The 18,960-nt window shown below is 39.4% G+C and overlaps 1 protein-coding gene across 1 annotated transcript in view; it reads left to right on the top strand.

Moving 5' to 3' along the window:
* The first annotated feature begins 4,306 nt into the window (after positions 1-4,306).
* The window catches only part of SLC4A7 (solute carrier family 4 member 7), a 108,368-nt gene continuing 93,714 nt past the window's right edge, over positions 4,307-18,960 (top strand). The window contains exon 1 of the mRNA XM_040480000.1: positions 4,307-4,416. Within this exon, the coding sequence (XP_040335934.1) occupies positions 4,384-4,416 (33 nt within the window). The 5' untranslated portion in view covers positions 4,307-4,383. The remainder of the gene's footprint in view (positions 4,417-18,960) is intronic.

Raw genomic sequence — 18,960 nt, forward strand, 5'->3', positions numbered from 1 at the left:
GGCGGCGGCGGCGGCGGCGCCCAGGAGGCCCGAGTGGGGGCAGCCGGCAGCGCGCCGCGGGCATCCTCGCCGCCCGCATCCTCGGCGCCCTGCGGGGGCGTCCGTCAGCCCTTGACCCCGACCATCTCTTCCTTTCTCTCCGCAGCGCTCGCCTCCCTTATTCCCGGGCGTGCTCCCCGGCCGGGGGTCTCGGTTCCGGTTGCCTTGGCGCTGGAGTTCAGATTAGCCCCTCGAAAATCCATCTTTCTTCTCCCTGTAAGCGCGGCTCCACCTGTTTCTAGCCCCAGGCAGTGGTGAAGACTTGGGGTGGATCTTTTCCCTTCTTGCGCGTCTCCCCACCCGGTCCGCGCGGTGTGCTTTTGTTCGGTGAGTTCTCCGGCCGCGTGGACGAGCTGCCTTCGCAGCCAAGGCTGCTTTTCGCTGCTGACTCTGCCTGGTCCGCCTCCTCTTTTGGCGAGAACCAGGGGAGTAGCCTCCTGCCGCAGGCCAAATAGAAAGAGGAAAGTGTCCTGAGCTCTGCGAGCTGCTCCTTTTTCAGTCAGCCTAGCAAAATCCCGTATCCCGGTGGCTTTCGCTTCAGGGTTAGAGGGGACTGGGGGTGGGCTTGCAGAAGGCCGGCGTTCCCATTTAGGATGCTGGACGGGCGGCCCATGCTCGACAAACTGACTTCCTGCTCTCATGTAGAATACATGTGTCCCCACACTTGTGATTCTCCTCTCTCTTCGCAGTTCCTGACTCAAACGGCATGGAAGTGTTGTAAATTTTCCGCTTCCAATTCTTCCTCTGTGACCAGCAGAGGAGGGAAGGATGCAGTGAAAATTTTCCAGTCTTTCACAACTAACAGGAAAATTGCTTTTTGTGTGTTTCTATTCGCGTTTTTAACCAGCCGCCCCCCCCCCAATCTTTTTTTTAAAGATTATTGTAAGGCCCTGGAGAGTAGTCGTTGATTATTACTTCAGTATGTTCACTTACAAATTCTCAAATCATGGAGGAAAAGGGAGTCTCCAGACAGTGAAGTCATTTAGCAGTGGTTTTGGGGAGGATCAAGTCACAGTGGTGGTAATGGAATACTGGAAACTCGTTCTAAGGAATCTTCCGTAATTCTTTGTGTGACATTTGAATAAACTGCATTTTGGAGGTCTTTCTTTCTTTCTTTCTTTTAGCACTTTCTCTACTAATGTGTATCAAATACAGTGTTGTCTGTTCTTAGATTTGTTTGCAAATTTTCAGCTTAGAGCAGTTAAAGAACATTCTAGTTTTCATAAAACTGGATAGAAATTATGATGTCTTCTCAGATATTGGCTGCTTAGCTATCAAAAGAAGCATGCTAGGGGCGTCTGGGTAGCTCAGTCTGTTAAGCCTCCGACTTCAGTTCAGGTCATGACCCCATGGTTCCTGTGTTTGAGCCCCGAATCAGGCTCTGTGCTGACAGCTCAGAGCCTTTAGCCTGTTTCAGATTCTGTGTCTCCCTCTGTCTCTGCCCCTGCCCAGCTTGCACCGTGTCTCTCTCTGTCTAAAATCAATAAACGTTAAAAAAAAAAAAAAAAGGCATGATAATGCTATTGCCTTCCAAATCATTCATTCATTCCTCATTGTAATAACACTTAGAACCTATTGTGTAATATCCAACAAGACAGAACCAACTCTGCACTAATGAAACTTACATCCAAATGAATGACAAAGAAATTATCAAGCACTTAATAATGGCATGGCAGGGGAGCACTTGGGAAGGGTATACTTTCTAAATCTTAGGGAAAATAAGACTTGGCCACAGTAAACATACAAGTCAGTAATAGAAATCAAATGTAATAAACTATCACACAGTCTAAAAATAGAATGAGAGAACCGTAGAACTGTGGTTTATGGAGTACGAACACTGTAACTTGAAAACTGGGAAGAGAGGAACTATTTGTATCAATAAAGTTATATTTTCTCATCAGTTTTCCCCTGGTAAATAAAGTCAGAAGAATGGAAGAGTATGCTACTCATCAGTCATTACTTCTCCAACTGGCAACTACTTAGCATAGCCAAAAAAGTAGAATAAAGTTAATATTCATCAAATGCTATCTTGGGTATGTGATTATGCAAAATTTTTGAATAAATTGGTGGCAGTATATATGACTCTGAACCAAGTTCATCTGTTCCATAATTTCGGCTCTCAGGTTTCTTCTGCTTCTAAAATTCTGTAATTTTCATTGATCATGGTTTTGGGATAGGAGGAAAGTCATTTATCTCATAAAAATGCAACTTTTGTTTGCTTTATTACAAAAACGTATTGCAGGCTTCTCTTTGGAATTGACTTGAACCATCAGTCGTATTTTCTCATATAGGTTAAATACTCTGTTACCACAGACAGCACTGGTTAGAAGGTTCCCAAGTTTTGACAATTGTTCGTTCTTTTAGGCAGTACATTATTTAATACAGTTCTGTTACCACTGAAATTTTCAGGCTGCTCCATGAATTTTGTTGGTACACAATTTCATTCATTTCATGGGTATTGTGATATCTCCTAGGTGCCAGGCACTGGGGTATGGGCACACGAGGTAGACAGAGTCCTAACCTCATTGAGTTTACTTTGGCGTGTGTTAGTGAACACAGTGATAGCCATTTGCATTCCTGCTAATTCCATTTGTGAGTGCCAGTTAAAACATTTTCCTGAGTCCATTAGAGACACTTTTAAAAAAGTAGTCATTAGAATAAATAAAAGATACCAACAAACCAGGATGAATTCAGTGGTGATTGGCAAGTAGAAGGTTTTTTCGGTAGGTCTGTAAGTAAGCATACCCTTTGGGATCTGTGGTTAGGTATTCATAGCTCTAGAGATCATATGTACCCCACGCATATTATCAGAATTTTCGTTACCTTTTGGCCTGTAGTTGGTTTGTTTCTCTGCACCACAATCTATGGAGTTGTAATAAAGGGAGAGATAGGAAATCTCATCCATTCAAATTAAGCTGTAGGACAATTGAGTTGGATTGAAGAATTGCTTTATTTGGTAATTGAGACCGAGAAGTACACAGGTTTTCTTCTAAGGGAGCTTAGGGTATGAAAATTAGAATATTTTGTTACACTAGACTCCTGTTACTTGAGTAGGTTAAAATCGAAAGCCAAAGTAACCTGTTGTTAGAGGAACCTGGTTTATTTTAGTGGTATGTGGGTATGAACCAATATATTCTAAAGCCTTAGTAGTTAAACTTGTCAACATCCTGTAATGGGTTGTTTTTCTTCCTCTTTCCTTCCCCTTCTTTCTTACTATATTTCATCACAAATATGTTGTTAAAGTGGATAGAATCTGCAGTTCACAAAATGGGCCATTTACATAAAGGAACATACAGGTGAGTCTAAGGGTTAGTGTTACACATTAGGCAGTGTAGTTTTTGATTCATATTGTAGCTTTCTCTTATTGATTGTGGAGTCTCCTATAGTTACCAGTTTTATGGATACAGTATTTCAAATTTTGCAGTAAGCACATATTAGTAATAAAGATCTGTGTATATATGTGTAAGGGTGCAGCAACTCACTCCCCCCGCCCCTTTTTAAACCTCCTTTTGAAACAAGAGAACTTGGTTCCTGTACAAAGCAGGTAGCTATTCCAGTATTCTAGCTTGTAGTGAAGTTTGCCTCTTTTTGTTTAGCAAGCAACTTCATGTATTTTGTTGAGTGATACTCATTGAATTACATGACTTGGGGAGACTTTGATGATTATTTGTAACTATGATGATAAACCGTGAAGGGGTCTATGGTTGGCATGGTGCTAAGATAGTGTTTGGTAGTGTTGCTGTTAAGTCTTCCTGAGGGCAGAGGACTTAGCCTGGAGTAGTGCTAGGTTTCGAAATTAGTGACTCTTTGCCTCCCTGGGCTAGACATTTTTAAATGACTGATGGAGGATGAGAGTGGCCAAAACTTTTTGTCAATGCTTGGTTTATGAAGATAATGTGATTATGCTGTAAATGTGCATTTTTATCTGGAGCTGATTTGCCAGTGCAGAAAGGCTCTAGATGGGCTATTCCAAGCAGATTTTCATATTTACTCCAAAGAGGATATTTTTAAATATTTTAATTTTTATTAAGCCATAGTTTGGATTTTAGTAAGTTTAAGCAGGGTTTTTTTTTTTTTTTTGAATAATATCCAAGTGAAGGGTAAAGCGTAGTCTGCCTTTCATAATGAAGTAGGAAAAATACTTTAATATTTTACCTATTTCTTTTTCTTTTGTAGGGAATATGTATATTAGTGTCATTTGGTTTTCATTTTGTTCACATGTCAGTGTAGAATTGTCTTCTCTTTCTATATTCCTGGACTATACTGCTTCTTTTTTGTCAGATTGCCCGATTTGGAGAAGCTGTTGAATTCTGTATCATCTCTGACTAGGAACTTGGGAATTGGATGTACCTTTGGAAATGGATTCACATGTGTAAGGTGGCTATACTTTATTTTATATCATAGACAAGAGTGTGGAATGGTTTCTCAGAAGAGCATGAGAAGGGTAAACATGATATGTATAATCTCTTTCTCAGAACTTGCCATAGCATATAATTAACACTTGGTGCTTGTATGTTTGGTGCGTGTTCTTTTATATATAGGGTGTTTTCAGCTTGATACCATTCTTTATTCTGGAAAAATACTGAAGATACTCGCACAGATTCTTACCTTGGGAATTGATGTACTCAACAAAGATAGGAATAAAGCAAATTCATATATAATAGACTGTATTCCCATTGAGTTCCATGGAAGTATTGGAGATGTTTTCATTAAAAAAAAAAAAAAGTTCTGTCAAGCAGCAAATTTTGGGGAGCACCTGGGTGGCTCAGTCGGTTGACCGTCCGACTCTTGATTTCTGCTCAGGTCATCATCCCAAGGTGGTGGGATTCAGCCCTGTGTTGGGCTCTGCACTGAGCTTGGAGCCTACCTGAGATTCTTTCTGTCTCTCTCTCTCCCTCTGCCCCTCTCCCCCGCTCACATACGCGTGCTCTCTCTCTCTCTCTTTCTCTCTCTCTGTAAAATAAAAAAATACCATTTTTGATAAGAACTTAAATTAGAAATTTCCATTCTATTATAGTTTGGCTGCTGGGATACCATCATGATCTAGAAAACATCTTTCCTTTTTAAAAATTGTAGGACTTTTTAATGTTTGCCATGGGTGGATGGGGTTTTGGGGGGAAGGAAGTTGTCTGGGAAGAGAGGGAAGAAGGGTGTTACTGAACTCTTGGTTTGAATTACAACAGATGCCCCTTGTAAGCAGATTCAAACTTCAGCACAAGGCTCCATGAGAGGAGCCTGGTCTTGGCCTCAACCCCCACTGGCCCTCTCCGTGGAATGCCCTTCTGCCCTTTTGCCCTCCTGTAGGATACCAGTCCCAAATGAGACGTGGTAGTCCTGCGTTTGTCAGTTTTCGATTTAATACTTCTCTCTCTCTCCTAATCATTTCACCGGCTGGACTGTAATCATGCTTGGGGATTTTCTGTTCTACATTTAAAACTCCTGGAATTTTTTCCTCCCCTGGGCATTCACATTGTCACATTCAGATCTGCAGCAGAATTATATTTCTGGTAGATTCTGCTGTCTAATGTGAAATGCATTTCATTCTGAAAATCCTTGATCTTGAGATCATATTGTACAAAATGAATTAAAGACCAACTTTCTTTTCTTTTTTTTTTTTTTTAATTTTTTTTTTCAACGTTTATTTATTTTTGGGACAGAGAGAGACAGAGCATGAACGGGGGAGGGGCAGAGAGAGAGGGAGACACAGAATCGGAAACAGGCTCCAGGCTCTGAGCCATCAGCCCAGAGCCTGACGCGGGGCTCGAACTCCCGGACCACGAGATCGTGACCTGGCTGAAGTCAGACGCTTAACCGACTGTGCCACACAGGCGCCCCAAGACCAACTTTCTTAATCCTGTAAGAATCTAATGTATTTGCTTAAAATGGGAGCCACCTGTGTAAAAATAAGACTACAACCCCTCGTAACCATTTCCACAGTTATTTAATAGGATTTACTTTGTGTGATATCATTAATTGTTAAACATGATCCCTTTTGAGGGTGCTTTATTTGCTTTACATCAAGGTACACTTCGTGGTGAATTCTGTGCTGTTTTTTCATTAGCTCTGGGTTCTGTCCTAGCATTTGAAATATCAGTGAGGCCACAGATAATATAGCACCCCTATTCAAAATTACTTTTAAAATAGATAAGACCATGGGGACTGTGGTCCATGAATTCCCAGACACTGGAAAATTTTATGCTTGTATGCATTCTTTGTAGGCGAGGATCAGGTAGCTTTACATCAAGATCTCAAAGGGGTTTATAATCCAAAAAATAGCTAAGGAATACGTAGTCTAAAAATTGGCTTAGCCGGTTTCTTTAACGTTCATAGTAGTCTTACATTTTGTTTAAATAGATGACAGTAATTATATATGCCCCAGTATTTGCTAAAGTTTGTTTTGTGGAATACTTCATCTATAGCAGGTTTGGCCAAAGAACTACTCTGTAGCCAGATAAGTTTGGGAAATGTCACACAGTATACATTTTGGAGATTCATAATGCATAATGGTATATTAAAGGCTCTGTGAAATCCTCTAATAAATACACTAAACTTTGGGGAGAGAATGCAGCCATGTGAAGTGGAAATTTCTGATGGTTATTACAAAATATGAACAGTAGGTCACTCATCTGTTTTATTACAGGTCTAAGAAAACAAGTCCTGTGAGAGGGATAATTCACTTGGTTACAGTGGCAGGAGAGATTTGAAAAAAAAAAAATGTATCACTTAAGATGTTTTGGAAGCAACCTGATAGGGTCTGGTTGAATACATTATGGTATATCCACAGAGTGGGGTACTACGGCTCTTAAAAAAAAGGTGGGGGGGAAGATGTCTTTGTACTGATGTGGCAGATCTCTAGGATAAATTGATGGAAAGAAGCAACGTGAGGGACAGAGGGCACTATACAGCGCCTTTTCTTTAAGGGGGATAATAAGAACATATAGTTGTATTTACTAGGATTTTTATAAATACACTGGAAAGGTAAATAAAAAAAACTAACAAGAAATGGTTGCCATAGAGAGTATGAGGGAACAGGACCTGAGGCAGGGGTAGGGACAAAACCAGTGTGTCCCTTTCTATGTAATTTTGGATTTTGAACCTCGCAAACATAGTAGCTATTCGGTAAAAGAGGGGATGGTTTCTTATGTCACTTTATGTCGTGGGTTAACATATTTCGTGAGAGACCTATGGCTTGATATAGTCTAATATGTTATGAACTGCTTAACTTTAACTTGGAAAGGGAGTCGTGAACACACGACTCGGTAAAATCACATGCTCCGTGCCTCCTGGTGTTACCGAATGTCCGAGTCCTTTGGCACCTTTGGGTTTGCATGTTACCGATGTCCTGATTGTCCTCTCACTTTCACCTCATTTCTGTCCAGGGACTTAAACTGTGGAAGAGCCAGTAGAAGCCAGTGGGAAGACACTGAGGATGCTGTTATACATGAAATGCCTTAGGCATAGGAAAAGAGCTGTTTGGTTGTATATTTTTTTAAACTTAGAATTTTCCTTTGCAATTTTTATACTTACCTTCAATCGAGGATCATAAATGTTAAAAAAAAAAAAATCACCCAGACTAATTACAATGAATTGTTGAGATTACAGTGGTGCAGTGGCAGGGGGCACCATTCATGCTGTTTTCCTGGTTTTGCTCCAGAAGGCACCGTTTACGCAGAGAGTGGTACAGCTGCTTCCCCACAGAGCTGTGTGACCTGGAAGTGCTGTGGGAGGACAACGCTATGATGGTGCCTTCCTCACGTGGGAAATGTTGATCCTCAGGCTGGATTGATTAATTCACTAATTAACTAATTTTATTATTATTTTTTTTTTATTTTATTTTTCAACGTGTATTTATTTTGGGGACAGAGAGAGACAGAGCATGAACGGGGAAGGGGCAGAGAGAGAGGGAGACACAGAATGGGAAGCAGGCTCCAGGCTCTGAGCCATCAGCCCAGAGCCCGACGCGGGGCTCGAACTCACGGACCGCGAGATCGTGACCTGGCTGAAGTCGGACGCTTAACCGACTGCGCCACCCAGGCGCCCCAACTAATTAACTAATTTTAATTAGTTAAAAAAGCTAGCTAAAAATAAGACTAAAATGATTTCTGTTTAGGTAGGTTTTTCATTTTTTGAAAACTTTTTTAAAGTTTACTTATTTTGAGAGAGAGAGAGAGAGAGGAGGAGCACGAGAGGGGCAAAGAGAGAGGGAGAGAGAGAGAGAATCCTAAGCAGGGTCGGTGCTGTCAGCACAGAGCCCGATGCCGGGCTCAGTCCCAGGAACCCTGAGATCATGACCTGAGCCAAAACCAAGAGTCAGATGCCTAACCGACTGAGCCACCCTGGGGGCTCTTCTGTTGAGCCAGGTTTTAGAAGTCAGTAACTTGGAAAAGAGAATCTTTTCTTTTCTTCTCTTGAAAGTATTTTTCTATTTGAGTGTAAACCTCCGTGGCATTCCTAGACTTCCCAGCACCTGAGATGGAATAATGAAACCTCTTCCAGTGGGCACGCTGGATAAGGAGGAGGAATGCTGTGATTCTCACGTTGGGAATCGCTAATCGAGGACTTGGGGGTTTTGTCCTTTGCTCTGGGGGCAAGGGAAGAACAGGTAACTGACTCTTTAGAGAAAGCCTGCTTTGAGCCGTGCATCTTATTAGGCATCTTTTAATCACTTATTATCCCTCTTACAGATGGGAACTCCTGGGCAGAGAGATTTTCTGAAATTTCCCAGTCCATACAATTAGTAGGAGGCTAAGCTGAGATTTGAACTCATGGTCGATGCGAAATCGCTCGTGTTCCGTATCTCATTATTCTAGAGTAATCCGTGATCCCTGTTTGTCAATGCCATTTAACATTAATCATATTAGATCATTTTACATGTATGATACTTTGAAAGCCTTAGATAATTGAGCCGAGTTTTATAGTTAACAGCTTTTATTACTGTAACTTTTGTGAATTTGTTGCTAATATTATAGAAATTAAGTATTTAAAAGAAATTTGCCTCTTTGCCTCCAGATTCAGGAAATCTGAATTTTTCTGGATCATTGTGGAATGAATCCTCCTTTAGGTCTCTTCCCACAATTAGGTCTGTTCTGTGGTTTAACGTGTAGAAAATGTTCAGTGACTGTTCAATGAATGAATATAAGGATAATGTCATGAACTCCTAAGATTTGAAGCTGAATATGTTCCTAGTGAGTTGTTCAATCAGTCAGTTAAGAAATTATATAGCTTCTGTCTGGTGGTGTTACCATGAAGCAAAAGACTCTTACTTTGCCAGTAGAAGAAAATGTTTTTTGCCTTTGTTCTGTTGTGGTGGATGGGGGTGGGGGGGTGGAGATATTGAATAAATACAGTTTGGAGTGATCCCAGAGTAAGAGTACTTAATATTTTTTTACCCTGAGATACAATTTCAGGCAAGTGAGTGTTAAGCACGTTAAAGTGAAAATTTTATGGCTCAGTATATTTTCACAAGTTCTAAATACATTTAAATGGATTGTTGGAAAAGAGTGCATTGGTATTTTACTTGTATAGTAACACTTGTGTAATATTTGATTTATGAAAATCTGTGACATTTCATGTATACAATTACAAAAGGACCAGTAGCAAGAAAAGGGATCTTCAAGCCCAGATACAATGTCAGCTGCTATATATATTGGTTCGAAATTGTGCTGTTTCTCTAAATTCTTTAGAATTATTACTTACATAAAAGAATTTTTGTTCTGTTCATTTGCTTTAAATTTTACGATTTTGTGGTTTGTGGGCTTTCTTCCTTCCTTGGATCCCACCTTCCTGACTTCCCAGTCCACGCCTTCCTTCCTGGACCCCGCCTTCCTGACTTCCCAGTCCACCTTCCTGACTTCCCAGTCTGTGCATCCGTGTTTGCACAGGTGCCATAACTGGCCAGTGCCCTGGCTCAATAGAGTCCTTTCAGTAATATTCTGTACTTAGTTTTGTTTTGTTTATAATTGTTCCCAGATGACCTTCTAACACGTTGAGGAGGAGTTTCTTTATCCATTTATGCGCTTACCATTAGCAGTATCCTCAGGATAAGGTTCTGCTGTGAGCCTGTTTAAATCTGGGCAGTTGGCCTCCCTTTTGTTAGGAATAAGGGATTCATTCAGACCAAAATTGGCCTTTATGTGGTCTTACATTTTAGCTTATTGAACTGTTTTTATTCAGTAATAGGAAATTCACGAAATAACCACAAGTCCCAAGCCTTATTTTTAAGACAAGGTAAAATTTGGATGTAGCCTAACCTTAGACCCTGGTGTGACAACTACACGCTTGGGTTTGAGACACACGTCGGGTTCCCATACATCGTCATCTGCCATCAGGTGGCCTTGGGCAACTAACATCTTTGAATCTCATTTTTCTCATCTATAAAATTGAAATTATAATACTTACAGGGCTTCTTCAGGATCAGGGAAAAGCATATAGTGTGCATAAAATGCTGAATGTGCCTGTGGAAACTTGTAATTAGTAACCATCATATATTTTTATGAAATGTCTCATGTAACAGAATTCTAAAAGAATTAGTCTCCATATTGATTGAAGAAATAGAAAACAAAGTCTTAACTATCCTTAACTTCTGGCATTGAGATCTTCTAGATAGCTCTGTGGGAAGGAATTATGTATTGGGAAAAACTCAGTCCTCTTCCTGTATTTTTCCTTTTCTCTCACATGACGACCGATGTGTGTGTGTGTGTGGGCGGGGGGGGGGGGGTTCCTCCTAGCAGTCAATGCTGTGGCCCTAGCTGGGTGTTACAATTTAACTCCATTCTGGCACGGTCTACCGGGAGATAGCATCAGACCCCACAAGTTAAGCACTCTGACTCACAGTTGCCCCTTCTGATGTCAGTTGCCAGTCCAGGTTGTCACCTGTCCTTCTGACCGATCAGCTACACGGTAGAGGTTCCCATGACCCCTTCTTGGATTCCATTGACTTGCTAGAGCAGCTTGCAGAACTCAGGAAAAGTTTGTTCACTTTTGCCAGATCATTCTGAAAGGGTATATGGTAGAGGAGCCAGATGAACATCCAGATGGAGGAGATGCATAGAGCGAGGGGTGCGGCAAGGGCTGGTGGAGCTTCTGTCCATTAAGAGCGCCACTGCCACTCTCCCGGCACCTCCACCCACATGTGTGGCCACCCAGAAACTCTCCAGACCCTGTACTTGGGGAGTTTTATGGAGGCTTCATCGCGTTGGCACGACAATCATTAACTCCATTTCCAGCTTCTCTCCCCTCTGGAGAGTGGGTTGGGGCTCAATTCCAAGCCTCTCATCATGGCTCGGGCTTTCTGGTGACCAGCCCCCTCCAGGAGCCACCAAGAGTTACCTCGTTAGAACAAAAGACCCTACTGTCATGCAGGAAATTCCAAGGGATTTAAGACTTCTGTGTCAGGAACCAGAGACAGAGACCAAATGTTAGAACGAAAGATGCCTCTGGTGCCTTTATCACTTACAAGATTATGAGGGATTTAGGAGCTCTGTGCCAGGAACCTGGGACAGAGACTAGTATATATTTTGTTCTGCTACCTCACAGGTTAGGTGGTGGTTTATTGCCTTAAGCACCAAACCTAAGATATTTTGACAAAACGTTTAGACGTTTAAAGCATAGTACGATTTTTTGATTTAAATAATTTTAACCACTTGACAGAACATTTGAAATGTGATATGTGTGTCTCCTTTTAAAAATGAGTACTGATCACTAGTATTAGGCTGTTGTGGTCTGTTAAAATCTTATTTTAATTATTTTCTTTTGTCATTGAATTTCTTAACGTGTTTTAAAGATAACAGAGGAAGTCACAGAGTCATTTAGATGTGGGTGGGGAGGAGAAGGGTTTTGTATTGTGTCACTCTGTGATATACAAATCTTGCCTCTTCAGATGGTCTTCTGATTCTTGACTTGTTATAGATAGTTGAGGTTACTAGATTGCTTAATTCTGTTTTCAGGAGATCTTGTTGTATCTTATTAGTGTTAGATTTTCAGAATTTAGTCTGTAGGGTATTGCAGTATAGAAGAATTTAGCACACTGCTTGGCAGAGTAGGTATGATAGTTCCTAATTGTCATTCTGCTAAGGCTCCGTGACAAGAAATTTTATGAGTTTATAGTTTCATCTTAAATTTAATTGTCATTTATATTTTTTCTGTAATCTGAAATAACAAGAATTATTTAAGTACAAGTGTACTTAATTGGATAAAGTGAGGCTTCTGAATTTTGCATATATATGTACACATGTACATATATAGGTACACATACACTCTCATATACATGAGTATGTGTTAATCTGAACCATTGGATCACTAAACAATTTAGAGATATTTAGGAATTTTCAGATTACCTGTAGCATTGAATTTTAATGGGTTATATTAGTCAAGATACCATTCTACCACAAAAATGTGATTTCTCAAAAGGTCCTTATTGTAGGAATTTTAAGGTAATGCAGTTTGTTTTAAGGAGGTTGTGTAAGGGGGCACGTTGGTTAAACATCTGACTTCAGGTTCATGGGGTTGGGCTCTGTGCTGATACCTCGGAGCCTGGAGCCTGCTTTGGGTTCTGTGTCTCCTTCTCTCTGCCCCTCCCCTGCTGGTGCTCTGTCTCTGTCTCTGTCTCTCAAAAGTAAATAAATATTAAAAAAAAAAAAAAAAAGGAGGTCATAGACCATTGTCAGTTGCATTTTTTGTTTTGTTTTGTTTTGAGATTGATGTTTTCTTACCTCCATTTTTCAAGCTACTTCAAATCTTTTTTAAAAACAGTTTTAGGGTGCCTGGATGGCTCAGTCAGTTAAGTGTCCAACTCTTGATTTTGGCTCAGGTCATGATCTCATAGTCATAAGATCAAACCCCACGTGGGGCTCTGCGCTGAATGTGGAGCTTGCTTGGGATTCTCTCTCCCTCTCTGCCCCTCCTCAGCTCACATGCTCGCTTTCTTTCAAGAAAAAAAAAACAGTTTTGATAGAGGTAAGATATAGATAAATAATTTTATTGATTAAAAGCCAAAACAGTATTTTACTGTAATAACATAGTTGTTATAGCAACGTGTGGGCTCACCCAGAATTAGAATCATATTGGAAGTGTGTTAGGGAGAGGTGGGAGATAAGGTCAAAAAGGGAATGAGGGAAAGAATTTTCAGGTTAAATTTCATCATTTTAGATCACAATTGAAAAATACAAATTGCATGTTTTACATAATTGCATTTAATACTCAGTTTTTAGATGTTAATTAATTTTGCTATCATGTCCTAATTGCATAGAGTTAGCAATAAATGGGTTTGAAAGGTTAAGTGGTGAATATTGAGTGGATTAGCCACGAGGGATTGTTTTATACTTATGGTGCCAGTGCCTCCTCACTTCCCTTTGTGAACTTTAAACAGTTAGGGGCAGTTTGAGATTTCTAATTTGGTGGCACTGAATCTCAGATCACTGGGGGTTGCTGCATTTTCCTGCCTCTACAATAGGTAGAGGTATCTGATGGGAGAAGTAAATCATGTTCATTGAGAAAAATTTTTGTAGAGAGACAAAATGATACCATTTCAGCCTTATTTTTCAAACTGCCTCATGAGAATAACAATACATCAAAACAAATGAACATTGATAGGCTAATTTTGGTGGGACCTGTTGATTAGTGTTTGTTTAGTGTTTAATGCCTTGAATCTGGAGTAAACAGCTTTTGCTTTAGTTTGTTGTCTGAAATAAATGAACTTGACCATTGTATTTTAGATCATAGGACTAGGGCCTTTAATCAAAACTTTTTACTCATGGTGTAGATGGTGAATTAAAATGTTAATTTTTACCCTTTTTTACTTTGTCCTCCATTATTCAAAATAGTTATGAAGCTAAAACCCTGAATAGCCTCTGCTTGTCCAGCTTCTAAAGTAGGTATGATTAAATAAAATTTAGGAAGGATATTTAATGTCAGAATATTCATTCTCTGTATCTTCTCACTGTTTTCCAAGCTGTTATGATTTATTACTGGTTTGTAAAAATAACATATTATATTATCACTAGCATTAAAAAAAAAAAAAGTAGAAAATACCAGACAGTACAGTTGGAAAAATAATTATTTTGTGAAACTTTTGCTACATATACATACATGGATGTAAACAGATAATGTGTGTACTATATTTCCAGGGGTTACTGTTAAGAAAAAAAATTGGAAATCTGTTTTTATAAGATTAACATTTCATTACATTCTTTTGAGATTTATATATACATATGTACATACACGTGTATTGTTTTTTCATTTAAAATTTTAACAAATCCAAATAAATGTCCAGATTAAACACTTATTTGATGTCTAAGTTAAAGCTACATCAAAAGGTTTTATACTGAAGAATTTAGCTTCTGGTTCCATGTACAATAAATGAGGCATAATGAGAAAGAAGTGCCTATATGTATGTATGTGTATATATACACACACACACAAATAAACAAATAAGTAAAATATATAAATGTTTATGATATGTAAATAGAAAGACTTTTGTTTAGTCAGTTTGACCTACATGTACCTAAGATTTTATATTATTGTTAATGAGATGATCATTTAGAAAGGACTTGTATGGAAACTCCATGGAGAAAATCTTACCTTTAATACCTTAGCAACTGAATCAGTTCCTTAGTGCTATGCATTAACTGCTTTAGGATTTTATAAGAAGCAAGATGAGCAGCATGCACTGCTTAATGACATTAAACTGTAATTTTTAGATTTTATGTGTATGTAAATACACATACTTTGAGAAGGCTTGGAGGAAAACAGGTATTATTTGTGTACAGGATAATCCTTATAGACTTAGGTTTTTTTGGAGAGGGATCTGAAGGAGAGTCCATTTGTTTCAATAGGAACCAAATTCATTGATGTAGGGAGGCATGAGTCTGATTCTATTTGATAAGCTGTAATTTATTTTTTAAAGAAATCTCTATGCCCAACATGGGTCTTAAACTCAACCCTGAGATCAAGAGTTGCATGTGCAGCCAGGTGCCCCTATAATAAAGATTTCAAGACATTTAATAAAGATATTTTAATAAAGATATCTCTAAAAGAGTTAAATTATTGTGCAAGGACTAGACAAAATGGTCATTTTTTCACTGGATCATCATGTTGGCACCTTAGCAGTGATTTACTTATTGACCTGTGTGTTGAGTTTATTTTTTTAAAGTTTATTTTTTTTGAGAGAGAGAAAGAGAGAGAGTGCATGAGCGTGCACAGGCGAGGGGCAGAGGGAGAGGGAGAGAGAGTTCCAAGCAGGCTCCACACTGTCAGCAAGCCCAGCTCAGGGCTTGAACTCATGAACTGTGAGATCATGACTTGAGCTGAAACCAAGAGCTGGACACTTAACCAACTGAGTCATGTAGGCACACCCTGTGTATTGAGTTTTAACTGGAAGGGTGGCTGCAGTGAAAATTTTCATATAAATTTTCATACAGTTGAAGTTTAGGCTCTTGGCGGAGTTAAGTGTGTTTAGGCATGACTATCTTATGAGAGGTCCTCTAAAGCTGTTCTAGGACTGAGTTCCTTTACGAGGTATTCAAGCCTTGCCAACGTTTGAGCTTTTGACGACTGCTAGAGAAGTCTTCAGTGGACCCAATGTAGGAATTTATGTTAGTTTCTATTTTACAGTGTCATTAATGTGATATATTCCCGTAATTCTTATTCCGCGAACCTTGAGGCTCTTAATCGATCTTTCATTTTTGGTTTGTTTTCTGTTTTTGTCTATTGCCTGCACTTCCTATCCAGTTTAGAATCCATGACCCACATCTTCTGCCTCCGTTTTGTTGTTTGAGGACATTTATCATCATGTCTCTTGGTTTTTAATATTTTGGTAAATTCCTAATCCTCAGTCAGTTTACCTGTGCTGGAGATACTCAGAACAGCTGGAAAAATTAAATTACACAGCTTTATAGATGGGTACTCCTATACATTCCTGCTTCTTTCCTCTGGTTCCTCATGAAACATAGAAGATACTCCCATGTCTAATTATCTCCTGTTCTGTACAGTGGGCACATCAAACATTCTTGCTCTCTCCAGAATGTATCCTCTTGCCCCCTCAATCTTAGTAAATAGTGCTGCTTTCTTCACAGAGACAGTAGAGGAAACCAGAAGGAGCTTCATCCACTGTTTCTTGTTGGACAGCTCAGCTAGACCTTGTGGTGTCTTACATAGGACTTAGAAAAAACTTTCTTCTGTGTTTCTTATCAATGAATGGCAAATTTGACTCAAATTTGAAAATGGGAGCATTGTCATGACTTTTCTTTCCGTCTGCCCAAACCCCAAATCCAGTGGATTCAGCATCCTGTCTCTAGTCTCCTTTCTCCAAACTTCCTTTGATCATTGCAGTTCAGGCCTCTGTCTTCTTTTGCCTGTAATAATGTAGTATCTTTCCAGTTGGCTTCCAGTGTTAAAGAAAAAGTACTGTTTTGTTAAGGAAAAAGTTTCGACACTTGCTAAAGAAGGTAAAGCAGACTGTATTTAAGGGAGACTATCCTGATACGGGTGTAGTGGCCATACAGTGGAGAAGAGAGATTGGACCCAACCCTGAGTCTAATGAGGACAAGAGGCATTTAAATCCAAGAAGTAGGGATGGGGATTAGTGGGTGGAAAGTTACTAAGAGGAAACAGCAGAGGTAAGGGGGGGTCCTTATTAGACCGACTCAGCAGAATCTGGGAGGGAGGACAGGGTGGTCAGGTATCCAAGGTGGTCAGACACCAAGGATGAGGGATTTTCATTAAACTCATTTGTCAGGATTCTCACTCAAACTGGATTCTACAAGGACAGAGAGGGAACCCAAGGTCTGCTCAGAGAAGCCTGATTCAAGTTTGGTCAAAGGAGAGAGTCTTTGTCACCAGTTTCTACATTGTCCACCTTGCTAGGGGATCTTGGTACCAGTGATTATAGTTCCCTTTTTAAAGCCTCTTGCTCTAAGGATGAATCTAAAACTTATCTGTGCCCTGGAAGGTCTGGCCCGTTTCCCTTTCTCTACCTTTTTTCTGCCTTGTCTGCTCTTTCCTCTTTCTTGTATTTCAACCATTGTCAAATTCGTTTAGTTATTTGAACACACTGGACTTTCTCATCTCTGGGTCTGGGTATATTAAATCCCTACTCCTAGCATAGTTCCCGACACATAGTAGGCACTCAGTAAATATCTGTTAGATGATTAAGTGAATAAAGGAATAAATGAAAGTATCTTGTAGTATAAGGATAGATATTAAAATCTCTGAAAAAAATACATAGATATCCAAATGATTGAGGTAGTGAAAAGATACACTTAAAATCACATATCCAAATGGAGAATTTCTTAATAATGTACGGGCATTTTGGATAGTTACAATAGTGCTTTCAGTAAGATGCAAATTTGTATAAAATGAATGGAAAATCATTTGCATTGAAGAAACCCTTGATCTAAAGGATGGCGTTCCCATTTCCTTAGATTTAGGTTTGAATACTATCTGCTGGCTACATTATTGACTGCCTCCTCTGTCTCCTAGAATTCATGACTTAAGTCACCATTTAAGTGAGTATGAAACCATTAACACCTGGAAAGACAAGTGACAGTAAGTGCCTTACCTATGCTGAAACCAGTTTTTTTTTTAAACCTTTCAAAATATCCATGTTTTTAAATGAAAGCAAAAAAAAAAAAAAGATAAAAAAGCCCTATGTGACTTGCATCAAACCTGTCTAGAAAGGAGTATTTCGTTTTTACCAGTAAGGATCTGTTGTACACATACAAAGTTAATAATTCTGTGTGAAGAAAATTATATTTTCAAGGAGCTTAAAATTAGGTGGGAAATAGTGGTGAATACGTAAAGAATAAATTCAATTTCACTTAAATATAAAATGTAAAATTAACATAGGATGACCAGTGAACATGGTCACATGATAGGATGGTTCTAATACCTAATATTTAATTGTTTTGTGCCAGGAACTTTTCTGAGCTCATTACCTTCATTATCTTGTTACATTGTTATAATTTATCAGTTGTAATACATACTACAGATAGAGGACACTGAGATTCAGCGAGATTAAGTAATTTGTCCAGTTTTGCCTAGCGAGTAGTAGAGCTGGGATTTGGATTGAGGTAATCTGAGTCTAGAATCTATATTCATTAATGTAATTAATGTTTTATCTGTAGCCAGAGTAAACTTGTTGACGGGTTGCATTACGTATATATAGGCACTGTTTTCCGTAGTATTTAGTGTTAATTTTATATCTAATGTAATTTATGGAGATAATTTGCTGGATTAGGTCATTAATTAGAAGCTGTTTCTCAAATATATGTAAGTCATTTTCATTAATGAAATTTTATGCAGTGTTTCATTATTTAAACATGATTTTGCTTTCTGAGTCCTACTTTATTTCTTCCTTAGCCACATATTCTAATGTTACTGTTATTTTCCAGATGCTCTGACCACTGCAACATGTACTTTTTGTCTTCCAAAGATACTATGTTTCTTGTTTGTTGTAGTTTCTTCTTTCTCTTTGTACTTGTCAGTTTATCTTTTAAAAAATTAGTATCGGGGCACCTGGGTGACTCGGTTAAGCTTCCAGCTTTTGGTTTTGGCTCAGGCTGTGATCTTACAGTTCATGAGTTTGAGTCCCGTGTGGGGCTTTGCACTGACAGCACGGAGCCTGCTTGGGATTTCTCTCTCCCTCTCCCTCTGCCCCTCCCTGGATTGCACTCTCTCTGTCTCAAAAAATAAATAAACATTAAAAAAATTAAAAATTACTATCAAGTTAGTGAATTTTGGGGCGCCTGGGTGGCGCAGTCGGTTAAGCGTCCGACTTCGGCCAGGTCACGATCTTGCGGTCCGTGAGTTCGAGCCCCGCGTCAGGCTCTGGGCTGATGGCTCGGAGCCTGGAGCCTGTTTCCGATTCTGTGTCTCCCTCTCTCTCTGCCCCTCCCCCGTTGATGCTCTGTCTCTCTCTGTCCCAAA

The sequence above is a fragment of the Herpailurus yagouaroundi genome, unplaced genomic scaffold (genome assembly GCF_014898765.1).
Source record: "Herpailurus yagouaroundi ecotype Mexico unplaced genomic scaffold, PumYag 159, whole genome shotgun sequence".
NCBI classification, from domain to species: Eukaryota; Metazoa; Chordata; class Mammalia; order Carnivora; family Felidae; genus Herpailurus; species Herpailurus yagouaroundi.